Consider the following 12,713-nt stretch of genomic DNA (forward strand, 5'->3'; position numbering starts at 1 on the left):
CAGGCTCCTTACAGAGCAGCGTCACGGGTCAGCACTGACCGGCCTGCCCGCTGACCTCAGGCCGGTGACAGTGAGCGCGGTGAGCACTGGCTCCTTAGGCTAAGACGCTGGCAGAGCCGAGACAATCAGACGCGTGTTCCTTCCTCCCTCTCCTCTAACGGGTCTGTGAAGGGCCCAGACCAGGCCTCCGGGACTGGCCCCCTGCCTGGCGCACTCACTGTTAATGACAAAAGCAGCTTTTACGTGAAATACAAAACACTGGTCACTAAACTCTGGATGCCAACCCAGAAACTGCTGGGGAACTTCTTAATCCTTAAAATCTTACCAGAGCGAGGCCAGCAAGGGCGGGCAGGAGGGAGGGGAGAGAGGAAGAAGGGGGCCGGCGGGTGGCGGGGCTCCTGTAGTGACCCCCAGGCACCTCCTGCCCTGAGGACGTCCAGGACTGGAGCCACGGGCCACGCAGAGGGAGCACCTGAACTGAGCCCTACCCTGACGGGACCTCACCTCACTTACGTTTCAGCAGTCCCCTGTGGCTTGGAGCTGCGTGCTGAGCACGCGGAGCCCTAGGGCAGAAAGCCTGATTCAGCGGGTCCGCAGCTTAAGAGCTCAAGTCCTGAGGAGCACACCGTGAGTCAGCCCGCAGGAAACCTCGCTTCTGTTTCCCAAGCTTCAATGGAGGTAAATAAAGAGGTGTGACTTCCTCTCACGTGACTCATTCTGACGACTGGACTTTCAGGCAACGAAGGGGTAGGTACGCTGATTCGCTTCTGTGTTTTACCCCACTGCCATCCTCTGCTAGAACCTCCCCTCGAAGGAAGGAGTCACGAGGTCAGCTGACCACGGTCCTCGCAGAATTTCAGAGGTCTTCTACCACAAATGCCCGGCTCTATAAATCGGGGGTAATTGCTCCCTCCTTTGGCTATTTCCTCCTTGCCTTTTTCCTCTTCCTCTAATGCGGTAGTAATGTTCTGAAACACACAGAATAGACGCTTCAGAACCACCCTTCAGTCCTCATGTATGTCTTAATCAAACCAAAGCACATCTGAGCAAACTGTGAGCTAATGGTGTGTGCGCACACACACGTATGTGTCATGTATGTGTGAGTGCAGATGCATCACGGAGAGAGGCACCACAGAAACAGTTTTATTTCTCAAAGTCTGAAAACACAGGCAGACTCGGCCGACACAGAGGCGGGCTGTGGAGAAGGAGACGCTCCAGGCGGCACCTGCTCTCTCACAGCGGACGCTGCTTGCCTGGGGTCTGGTGCCACAGAACAAAGCTGGGCCCCCGCTCCCGTCCGCTCCCGTGACTACCCCGCATCTGCTGTGCGATGCTCGCACCCCTGCCCCCCAGTGTGAGGCTAGCGGAGTCCAGGAGCTGGGGGCCTGGGCATGTCTTCATCACTGCGAGGCGGCGTCCAGGAGGCATCACTTCAGCCAGATCCACTTGTCCCCAACGTCCTCATTGTACCCAGCGCGGTACTTGCGGCCTGGCAGCTGCGGGACGGAGAGCAGGGTTACCAGCAGTTAACAGCAGACATGCGGCCCCTGCTCACTGACAGCCTCCCCGCTCTATCCCTCGTCCCTCAGGGCAGGGGGGCCGGCCCCTGGGGGCTCCTCGGGAATAAAGCACAACAGGACCCCACCCTGGGAGCTTCCATCCAGGGGGGGAGGGCCGTGGAGTCACGGGCAGAAGCTGTTCTGGCCCAGGGGAGCCGCAGCCGTGCGGGAAGGGTAGCGGCAGGGGACGTGTCAGCCCCCTTCCCCCGACCCTCCCGTCTCCTGCCCACACCTCCCGCAGGGACCCCGCGGCCGGTTGGGGTGGGGCCCGGGAACACAGGGCAGCCTCGGCGGGACCCTGAGTGACACAGGGTGGGAACCAGGAGCGGCCACGAAGCAGGAGCTGCGGGCGCGTCTCCCCTCAGCCACCCTCGTCCACGAGGCGTCCCCAGCCAACTGCCACAAACACAGCGGCTGCAGCAAGAGGAGAACCATCTAAGAGTTTACCAGGCCTTCATCTCTATCACAGCAGAGAGCAATGTTTTATCGGAATGATGAACTGCAGCCTCGCGTCTAGAGAACAGAGTTCAGACCTTAGAGATGATCTGGCAGGCTCCCCAGCCTCCCTAACAGCAGCAGGCCCGCCAGGCCAGCCGCCAGCACCGCAGCAAGGTCCGGGAAGGCTCTGCCGTCTTCTTTGTGAATCGGATTTTAAACCACAGAGCAGAGAATAAACACAAGCAGAATCTAGAGCCGCAGAATCCGCCAGCCTCTAGTAACCGTGCCACAGTCTGCTCTCTGCCCCTCTCGGGGCAGCACCTGACCGGTCGTGGGCGCAGAGCGGGGTCCCCAGATCCCAGCGGCCGTCTCAGTGCAGAGAGGCCGACAGAGAACCCCAGGAGGTTTCCGTCTGCAGTGTTTCACAGTGAGACGCAGAACTAGCTTCTGCCTTTTTCTCACTCCACTCCCCTTTCCACCAACCTGCGCCCCCGCCGCCAATCCATTCCTCACTTGTACACCCCTCCGTGGAGCCGTGAAGGCAGAGGTCACGGGGCCGCCCAGCGCGTCCCCCAGGAGGTGCCTGACGAGCCAGCAGGAGTGTAGGCCCTGGGCCTGGCTGGAGCTCAGCGCTCTGGTCCGCGCGGCCCGTCCTGCGTTGGAGGGGAGCTGGCAGGGACGATGGGTGTGAGTCCTGAGTGGGGACTCCAGAGGCAGCGGAAACGAAGTGATGCTACTGAGTCTGACTGCATGGCATCTGAGGCCCTGCTGAGCCCTGATGTTAGGAAAGGCACCCAGCCCTACCCGCTCCAGGCTGGACGGCAAGAGTGCCCGGACGTGGCTCAAGAGGTCCGAGGTCACAGAGGCTACACCGGGTGCTTAGAGATGCCGGTACAGGCTGAATTAGCCAGCTGCTCAGACACCAGCCAGTTGAGAAAAGAAACACACATATTTTGCTCATTCTCCTGGAGGAAACAAATGCTTCCACCTCTGACGCACTGTGTCCTAGCTGCTTTGAGAGACATGAACGCAAGTCCTATCTTCTCTAAGCTTGTAAAATACACAGAACACATAAGCCAGTTGGGAAGTGGAACAGCAGCAGGTGGAAAGTGCTGGAGCGGTGGAGGGGTCTGAGTGCTCCCTGCCCGACCAGACGGGGAGAAGGGGACACGGTTCTGGACAGGCGGAGCGCCCACTACAAATATATCCACACTCGGGGCTCATCTTCACGCCACAGGGTCGCAATATCATACAGGTAAACGTCTTAATTCCATTTAACTCACATTAGCTGAAAAGGAAAGCTCCTAACTCAACCCTTGTTCAAACAGCTGAAAATAGGACGCTTTCTAAAACTCCTAAAACAAAGTAAGGACTGAAAACGAGGGCAGCGCGGGCACCCCAGCTGGCTGGGCTGTGGGTGAAAGGTCTCCCGTCTCTTCACAGCTGCAGGTCCTGTGGAAACCTGTGCTTCTGCACAGACCAGTGCACCCGGCGGACGTCCACCTCTGACGCTAACTTTCCTCGCCGAGGGACATGCGATATTTCCCGTATGTAGCAATACAAATAACGGGACATGCAGACTAATGCTAAACTTTAACAAGAGCTTTCCACGGAGCGTGAGGTGAGGTGGGGGGAGAGGGGCAGGCCTTAGCGCCTCTTCCAGCCACACCTAACGAAGGACAGATTGAAAGCCCTAGACATCTACTCACATTAAACAGCCTCTAAACTGAGAATGTGCATTTTAACATAAAAAACAGATGCCTAATTAGTCCTAACTAAAGTTTGAATGTCGAGAGGAAATACGAAACAGCCAAGTCTGTCCCTGTCTTCTTCAGCAGATTTAGATAAACTGATCCTAAGGCTTTTCTGTTTATTACAAGTTTGTCTTTAGTAAAGTGAACTTTATAGAGGCAAGAACATACAATATTAACATATTAAACTTATTAAACAACTCTATTTTAAAAAATGGTAAAGGAGAACTTGACACTGAAAATGAAAATAGTAACCTGAGATAGTAAGGAAATAAAAATAGCAGGAGAGAAAACCGAAGATCCTGTTGTCCTAGCAACTGTCTTGGACACGATCTGATTCATGGAGGGAACACAGTATCTTAATAGCATCTGGCCTCCTTAAATTGGAAAGAGACAGAATCGGTAAAGTGGGAACCGATTCATGGTTTGTCTACCCCAAGGAAGGGCTGTGCAGAAACAAAAAGTGACCTGATGCAGTGCTTGAAAATGGCTTAAAAAAATTAGCAGGCACTCATGCACACATTCAGTGTTTATATGAATTGGTTCACAGGGTCACTTCCAACTACAGAGCTGGGGCAGTGCTGTGTGAATGGAAATGGGGTGATAAACGGCTCTCACGTCCCTGGAGACTGCATGGAGGCTCCAGGCCAGCAGGAGCCCAGCCAGGGCCACCACAGGTCTGCAAACAAGCGCCCAGGTCACAGGTCAGCGAAACCAAACCAAACCAGTCCTTCTCAGCACGTGAAAATCCAAGACCCTTTCTCTCCTAAAAAGGTCACCCTTCACTAGTCAAGGCCCCCATGTCACAGCAGGTGAAGTGGCCGAGCCCACACCAGGACTGACACAGAAGCCACCAGCCCAGTCTCAGGGGGGTCGCCCTGCAGCCCCCCGTGAAGGGCCCCACCTGCCCTGCTGGGGCCTCGGGGGCCCAGATGACCTCCCTGGGCCTCAGTCTCACTGACGGTGCCTCCCTCTCCCGCACTCTGCCCGCCCCTCTCCCCCCAGCATGGATCTCCCATTTCTGGAATGAGCCGAGCCTGACTCTACCTCCCAGGGTCACTCCCCCCGCCCCCAAGTGTGGTGGGGATACCAGCGCCCATGCGGGCAGGCACCCAAGACCTCCCCTACACGGCGGCTCCCACCCGAGCCCCCACTGCACTCAGAGGCCCTGCTGTGCACTGGCTTATCACTGCCCATGCCCGCTACCCCTCACTCCTCCACATCCCCGGGGCCTAGAGCAGCGCCTGAAACAGAAAACATGCGACAGGACACCAGAGGTGTGCCTGGGGCGAGCAGGCCCCACCGCCCAGCGCTCTCGAGATGCCGTAGGTCTCCGGAGCATCACAGCGCAGGGCTTCCCTCCCACACCCTCAACTGGGCTGAATGATTCTCTGTCCACTGCGAAAAGGGAGACCCAGCTTCCGCTCGGACCTTCTATGGAAGGGACACGGAAGAACCAGCATGAAATCAGCTTTCAGATCATAAACAAAAACAGAGAAGCCTTGCGCTTCCAGCAAAAAGCCCAGCACCCTGAAAAACCTCAACACAAAACCTCCAGAAGCACTTTCAGCTGCACTGCTGAGCAATGTGAGAACTCACCTGGGGCTGAAATGGAGAGGGAGCGGGAAACCAGCGTGAGTGGCAGGCTCCACCCCCGGGCCACCTGCAGAGCGGCCAGGCAGGTGGTCATGGCCATGCACCTCCCACAGCTGTGCCTCTGAAGTGACTGGGGGCAGGGAAGACGCCAGGGGAAGGCGGGGGTGAGGGGAGAACGCGCAAGGAGGTCTCAACCAGGACCTGAAGAATTCACTGCCTCAGCCGGTCCTCACACAGCGTGGGCTCCTGATCCTCACTGTCTGGGCCTGAAATCCCACAAGCAGCAAAGGAAGCTTCAAGCCCGGCTCTTCCTGAATCCCTGGACCTAGAGCCAGCAGCACAGTCCATCCAGGAGCAGGGCCGTCAGCGTCAGCAAACGACACAGGATGCCCCGCTAATGAAGTACCCGGGTTGGGAGTACACCCAGCTACAAACCAAAGGTAACTGATCTCCAGACAGCCTGGGTTCACCTGAACTCAAAACTTCCTGAACCATCCCGTCCTGGGGAGCGCCAGGGAGAAACACCCACAAGCGTGAATTCAGGGTCCAAGGTCTCCAAAAGGCAGCAGGAAATAAGCCACCACGGGTAGGGATCAGAGAAAACGATCAATGACAAAGCCAGGCCTCCAACCCTGATACCACACACGGAATACAGCAGCTACGTTCAAGATGTTTAAAGTAAGAGAAGAAAGGAAAACAGAAGCAAGGAAAACAGAAGCAAGGAGTAAGATCCTACCAATGAATCAGAAAGTATCAGCTTAACAAGAAAGAAATTTAAATCTAGATCAATCCTGGTTAAACTCAAAAACACCAGAAACAGAAAGAGCAGAGAGTTCCTGGAAAAAAATGAGACCAAAATATTTAATTAAAAAAACAAAAGGGTAACGTGCGATTTCTTTTTTCAAGAATTGGAAGCACTACCCAATCATCTCCAAGCACAGAGCGTCCCCAAGCTCAGCCTCCCCGTAGGACCCAGGTTCCGCCTCTCCACTACCATCACAGGAGACGACAGGTGTGTCGGGAGAACACCGCCCCTGCTCCTTCCCAGGCCCTCACAAGCGCAGGGCCAGAGCTCCTCAGGCTTCTGAGGAAACCATGATGCAGGTTTCGGTTTATTACCTTTATTACATTAATCAGGATGATACAGCTGACCCTTGAGCAACGCAGGGGAACCACGGACCGTGGAAATGGAGGGGGCCACCTGTAAGTTCTTGCCCCCACGTTGTACAAGGACCAACAGAACAAACTTCTCATATTCAGACTGGCTAAAACACTCATTTTTAAATGCTGTTTTCCTGGACAGCGAGAAACCAGGGTAACTCATTTCTGCAGACCATCACCATAGAAAGCACCCTTTCGACTCTCGCTTATTCCAGGAAGTAAATGGCCGCAGAACACCCTCCACTCTAGTACTGAACCAATCCGGCTGGGAAAGAAACAATCCCTTAAAGCGCCCGCACCACTCACTCAGCCCTGCAGGGAACCACCCGCGTCTCAGTCTCTCAGAGGACAGTGGCCTCACCTGCTGCTCACTCGGCCATTTCTAGAGCTATGCTCACAGCCAGGCCAGGGAACCTTCAAGGGGAGAAATCTTTCCGATACAAACCATTGGAGAAGAAATTCACAGAAGGGTTTATTAGTTCATCTTTATTCCCCACAACGCCCTTTCTAGAGTGAAATTTGGCAGTAATTGTTGCTCATGTCTTTAACGTCCAAACAAAATGCCGTGAATGAAGAGATACACTCACTATTACTTACATTCTAATTTCAACTTAACCTTTTTTAAAAATTCAGACTTAAATTGAAGAAAGTAAGGAAAACCACTAAACCATTCAGGTATGACCTACATCAAATCCCTTATGATTATACAGTGGAAGTGACAAACAGATTCAAGGGATTAGATTTGATAGAGTGCCTGAAGAACAATGGATGGAGGTATGTAACACTGTATAGGAGGTGGTGATCAAAACCATCCCCAAGAAGAAGAAATGCAAAAAGGCAAAATGGTTGTCTGAGGAGGCCTTACAAATAGCTGAGAAGAGAAGTGAAAGGCAAAGGAGAAAAGGAAAGATACATCCATCTGAATGCAGAGTTCCAAAGAATAGCAAGGAGAGATAAGAGCCTTCCTAAGTGATCAATGCAAAGAAACAGAGGAAAACAATAGAATGGGAAAGACTAGAGATCTCTTCAAGAAAATGAGAGATACCAAGGGAACATTTCATGCACAGATGGGCACAATAAAGGACAGAAACAGTATGGACCTAACAGAAGCAGAAAGTCTTGAGAAGAGGTGGCAAAAATACACAGAATTATACAAAAAAGATCTTCATGACCCGGATAACCATGATGGTGTGATCATTCACCTAGAGCCAGACATCCTACAGTGCAAAATCAAGGGGACCTCAGGAAGCATCACTATGAACAAAGCTAGTGGAGGTGATGGAATTCCAGCTGAGCTATTTCAAATCCTAAAAGGTGACGCTGTGAAAGTGCCGCATAGGCCAGCAAATTAGGAAAACTCAGCAGTGGCCACAGAACTAGAAAAGGTTAGTTTTCATTCCAATCCCAAAGAAAGGCAATGCCAAAGAAATGTTCAAACATATAATTGCTCATTTCACACACTAGCGAAGTATGCTCAAAATTCTCAAAGCCAGGCTTCAACAGCATATGAACCAAGAACTTCAAGATGTTCAAGCTGGATTTAGAAAAGGCAAAGGAACTAGAGATCAAATTGCCAACATCCACTGGATCACAGGAAAAGCAAGAGAATTCCAGAAAAATATCTGCTTCAATGACTACGCTAAAGCCTTTGACTTTGTGGATCACAATGAACTGTGGAAAATTCTTAAAAGAGATTGGAATACCTCCTGAGAAATCTGTATGCAGGTCAAGAAGCAACAGTTAGAACCAGACACAGAACAATAGACTGGTTCCAAATTGGGAAAGGAGTACATCAAATGTGTATATTGTCATCTTGGTTTATGCAGAGTACATCATGCAAAATGCCAGACTGGATGAAGCACAAGCTGGAATCAAGACTGCTGGGAGAAATATCAATAACCTCAGATATGCAGATGACACCACCCTTATGGCAGAAAGTGAAGAAACAACTAAAGAGCCTCTTGATGAAGGTGAAAGAGAAGAGTGAAAAAGCTGGCTTAAAACTCAACATTCAAAAAACTAAGATCATGGCATCTGGTCCCATCACTTCATGGCAAATAGATGGGAAAACATGGAAACAGTGACAGACTTTATTTTCTTGGGCTCCAAAATCACTGCAGATGGTGACTACAGCCATAAAATTAAAAGATGCTTGCTCCTTGGAAGAAAAGCTATGACAAACCTAGACAGCACATTAAAAAGCAGAGACATCACTTTACCGACAAAAGTCCAGCTAAGTCAAAGCTATAGTTTTTCCAGTAGTCATGTATGGATATGAGAGTTGGAACATGAAGAAGGCTGAGCACTGAAGAATTGATGTTTTTGAACTGTGGTGTTGGAGAAGACTCTTGAGAGTCCCGTGGACTGCAATGAGATCCAACCAGTCAATCCTAAGGGAAATCAGTCCTGAATATCCATTCATTGGAAGGACTGATGCTGAAACTGAAACTCCAATACTTTGGCCACCTGATGTGAAGAGCCGACTCATTGGAAAAGACACTGATGCTGGGAAAGATTGAAGGTGGGAGGAGAAGGGGGCGACAGAGGATGAGATGGCTGGATGGCATCACTGACTCTATGGACACGAGTTTGAGCAAGCCTAGGGAGACAGTGAAGGAGAGGGAAGCCTGGCGTGCTGCAGTCCACGGAGTCACAGAGAGTCAGCCACACTGAACAACAACAAGAACTGTCCGTGTGCACACGCTCGGTCGTGTCCGACTCTGTGCCACCCCGTGGACCCTAACCCTCCAGACTGCTCTGTCCACGGGATTCCCAGGCAGGAATACTGGAGTGCACTGCCCTTCTTACTCCAGGGGATGTTCCTGACCCAGGGATCGAACCCACATCTCTTACGTCTCCTGCACTGGCAGGCAGATTGTTTACCACGGAGCCACCTGGGAAGCCCTCTCTAATATCATCATAATTTTTCCTAAGTCTAAAATCATTCTCAAAAAATGAAGTTATTTTTAAAAACACCTAAGAATTTTAAGAATTAGATTTCCCCAATCATTTAAATATTGACTAAAAATCCCAACATTTCTAACCATTACAATCCTAAGTCCAATATAGCACCTTCCTTTAATGGTCACAGATCAAAAATAAGAGAAAATACAATAAGGATGAAAAACAGCCAAGTAGCCTCACTGTGTCACTCGGTGAAATGATGAATATGTCCAGTTTCTGGTGGACGAGCACAAACCAAGTCCCCCCTGAGCCACCAGGAAAAATGGACAACATACGAAAAATAACGTGTGCCAAGACATCAGAAGAGGCAGGGAGGTTCCAAGGTCCCGGAAGAGGACAGCAAAGTGGGGGCTGCCTCCGTTCAGGGGTCCCGCCCGCACTGACTGGCAGGAGTGAAGCTGAGTGAGCCCAGCAGTGGTCAAGACCCCCTCCCCCCAGAGAAGCGGGCCAGCACACGGACTCCACGGTAAGGGCACACGGGAAACACAGCGGACCTCTCAAGCCCAGAGCAGCGCCCGCCGGCTCACCTCTGACCGACACGGAGCCTGCACACTAAAATGCTGCCGGAGGACAGTAAGCACACCGCCGCAGCCTCACACCATCTTAACTGTTCTTCCAAAATAATGACTGGCATTTGAAAAAATACCAGTATACCAAAACATAAGATTAGATGTCCCCAAACGAAAAGACCAGAGGGATAATGAGTTTAAACAGATCTAACAGAGGTCCAAATATTACAGTTACCAGATAACTTTGTGACTGATATGCAAGAGAAATTAGATAACAAAATAATTTCAACAGACGACTTGAAATTTTTTTTTTAAAAAGAAGGAAATTCTAAAATGAAAAACAACTATGATGAAAGTTAAAATCTCAACTATAGAAAACACAGGCCGAGGAGCAGATCCGGAAGAGCTGAAAAGAGTCAGTAATTAAGACAGAGTGAAGAACACATCCGGGCTGAAGGTCACGGAGAAACAGGATGGAGGACAGAGGAAAGAGGACACAGAACACGGCAGAAAGGGCCCAGCGTGTGAAGCCAAGGGGAGGAGAGAAAAGGGGGTGCAAGCCAGGCTTTCTAAACTCAACAACACCTGTCAGCCAAAGAATGCTGTGGACTCTAAGCAAGGTACACACAAAGGGACAGACACACACCCCGGGACAGCACAGATGCTCAGAACCAAGTTAGAAACACTGCCTTAAAACACAGCAAAACCCTGCCAGACACATGTGGAAAAAGCCTTTCCAAAGAGCTCGGCAGCGCCAGGGGTGGGGGGCGGGCACCGCGGGCGTCACCAGGCTCCACCGCGGGCCTGTGCAGGAGTGTGGGGACACCCTGGGGCGCGGCCAGAAGGAAACGCTGAACTGAAGGGCCACGGTTCTCGCTGCCTGAGAAGGACGTGGAACGGGGGACAATGAGGAGGAGCCTGTAATTAAAGGTGCTGGCGTGCGCTCGCGGCTGTCAGTGCACTGAGACAGAAATGAATACAGATGTACGTGTATACAATAGGAATCTTGGGAATCCATAGTGATATAAATAAATGAACAAGCAGAGAGAGGAGAGAGCATCTCTTTATAGCAGAACAGTAACTAATAATGTAGAAGGAATGGCAGAATCAGGATAATTATGCTTTGATAGCTATCATATTAACCATTAATTTAGCCAAGAAAATAAACAGATGCTAACTACTGGGTCAAAGTTTGATGAGGAAATGGACATTTACATGGTTTCAAAGTACTTCCACTGAAAATATTTATTAATTACAAAGAGTAAAACAGTAACTTTACAGTGAGAACACCATCTCAGTCAAGTGACCAAAGGTAACAGAGCCCATGACAGGACAAACAGGAATCACATGCTGCCTGATAAGATGTAGTAAGTTCCCTAACATCCCTACAAAAACCACACAAAACCTAAGTCTGATCATGGGAAAATATCCAAACCAAACCAAACTGAGGGATGTTAAAAAATAACCATCCTGTGATCTTCAGCAGTGCCAAGGTCTTAAATATCAAGGAAAGTCTGAAGAACTGATCATATTCATAGGTTCTAAAGAGACAAGAAAATTAAATGCAATCTATTATCTTGGCTTAGACGCCCTTGCTCTAAAGAACCTTCCTGGGACAGCTGATGACTGGGACAGCTGATGAGCTCTGAACAAGGTCTGTGGGTCAGAGGTAGTAACGCATGACTGTTAATTTCCTAACTCTGACAGCTGTACTGTCGTCAGTGGAAGAATGTCCTTGTTTATAAGAATTACACACTGCAGCCGTGGTTCTCAAACCTTAGTGTGTATCAGAACCGGCTGGAGGACTCCCTACAACAGGCCCCTGGCCCCCTCCCCAGAGACTGCTCCAGGGGCCTGGGCTGGGGCCTGAGAACTGGCACTCCTCACGGGCGCCCAGGTGCCCTGACACGGGGACCACTCGCTGAGAATTGGTGCGTTAGGATGGCTGAAGATCACGGTCATGATGCTCATCACTGACAGAGGTTCGGAAGTTAATTTTCTATTCCTATTATTTTTGTAAGTTTGAAAAATTCCAAGATGAAAATCAGAATAACTTAAAGACCACCTTAACCGATAAGGGTGAGAATCTGCCGTCAGCAAAGCTTCCTCAGACAGAAGGACTGTAACCTACAGGAAGGTGTGAGACCAGGGAGGCCTCAGCAGCGGGGCAGCCAGGGGTCAGTGTGTGTGAACTGACCACACGAACAATAACCAGTGTCCGAAGGTTTACACACAGACAGTGATGACAGATGACAGAAACAGCACACAAGAGCCGGGGCAAGGGGCCTGATACTGTAGAACTAGAGAACTACTGATGCATGAGAAGTTAGTAAATCAAGGATGAACACTGTAATCACCAGGTTAGCCACTAAGAAACTACTGAAAAAAATCATAACTAGTAAGCAAACAGTAGGGGAAATGGAATAAAAATGGTAAAAAAAAAAAAATTTTAATTCACAAGCATGCAAGAAAAAAAATAAATACAAAGAGGAGGTAAGAAAAATATAAAATATATAGTTAACATAAGCTATTTAAACACAAATGTATCAGCAATTGCACTAAATGTGAATGGATAGATATTCCCCATAGTTAGACTGGGCAAAAACTAAAGATAAAACTGTTCTCAGGTTAGAAGGTGTCCATTGGAAATACAAAGATACAGAAACAATGAAATTAAAAGATGTGGAAAAAGCACTACCATGCAAATATTAACCAAAGGAAAGCTGTGGACACTA

At 50.1% G+C, this 12,713-nt stretch overlaps 1 protein-coding gene across 1 annotated transcript in view; it reads right to left on the reverse strand.

Annotated features, from left to right (window-relative positions):
* Nucleotides 1-1,128: 1,128 nt before the first annotated feature.
* Nucleotides 1,129-12,713, reverse strand: part of NDUFA10 (NADH:ubiquinone oxidoreductase subunit A10) — a 35,959-nt gene continuing 24,374 nt past the window's right edge. The window contains exon 10 of the mRNA XM_070463663.1: nucleotides 1,129-1,496. Coding sequence (XP_070319764.1) covers nucleotides 1,428-1,496 — 69 coding nt within the window. The 3' untranslated portion in view covers nucleotides 1,129-1,427. The remainder of the gene's footprint in view (nucleotides 1,497-12,713) is intronic.

The sequence above is a fragment of the Odocoileus virginianus genome, unplaced genomic scaffold (assembly GCF_023699985.2).
Source record: "Odocoileus virginianus isolate 20LAN1187 ecotype Illinois unplaced genomic scaffold, Ovbor_1.2 Unplaced_Contig_5, whole genome shotgun sequence".
Classification (NCBI taxonomy): Eukaryota; Metazoa; Chordata; class Mammalia; order Artiodactyla; family Cervidae; genus Odocoileus; species Odocoileus virginianus.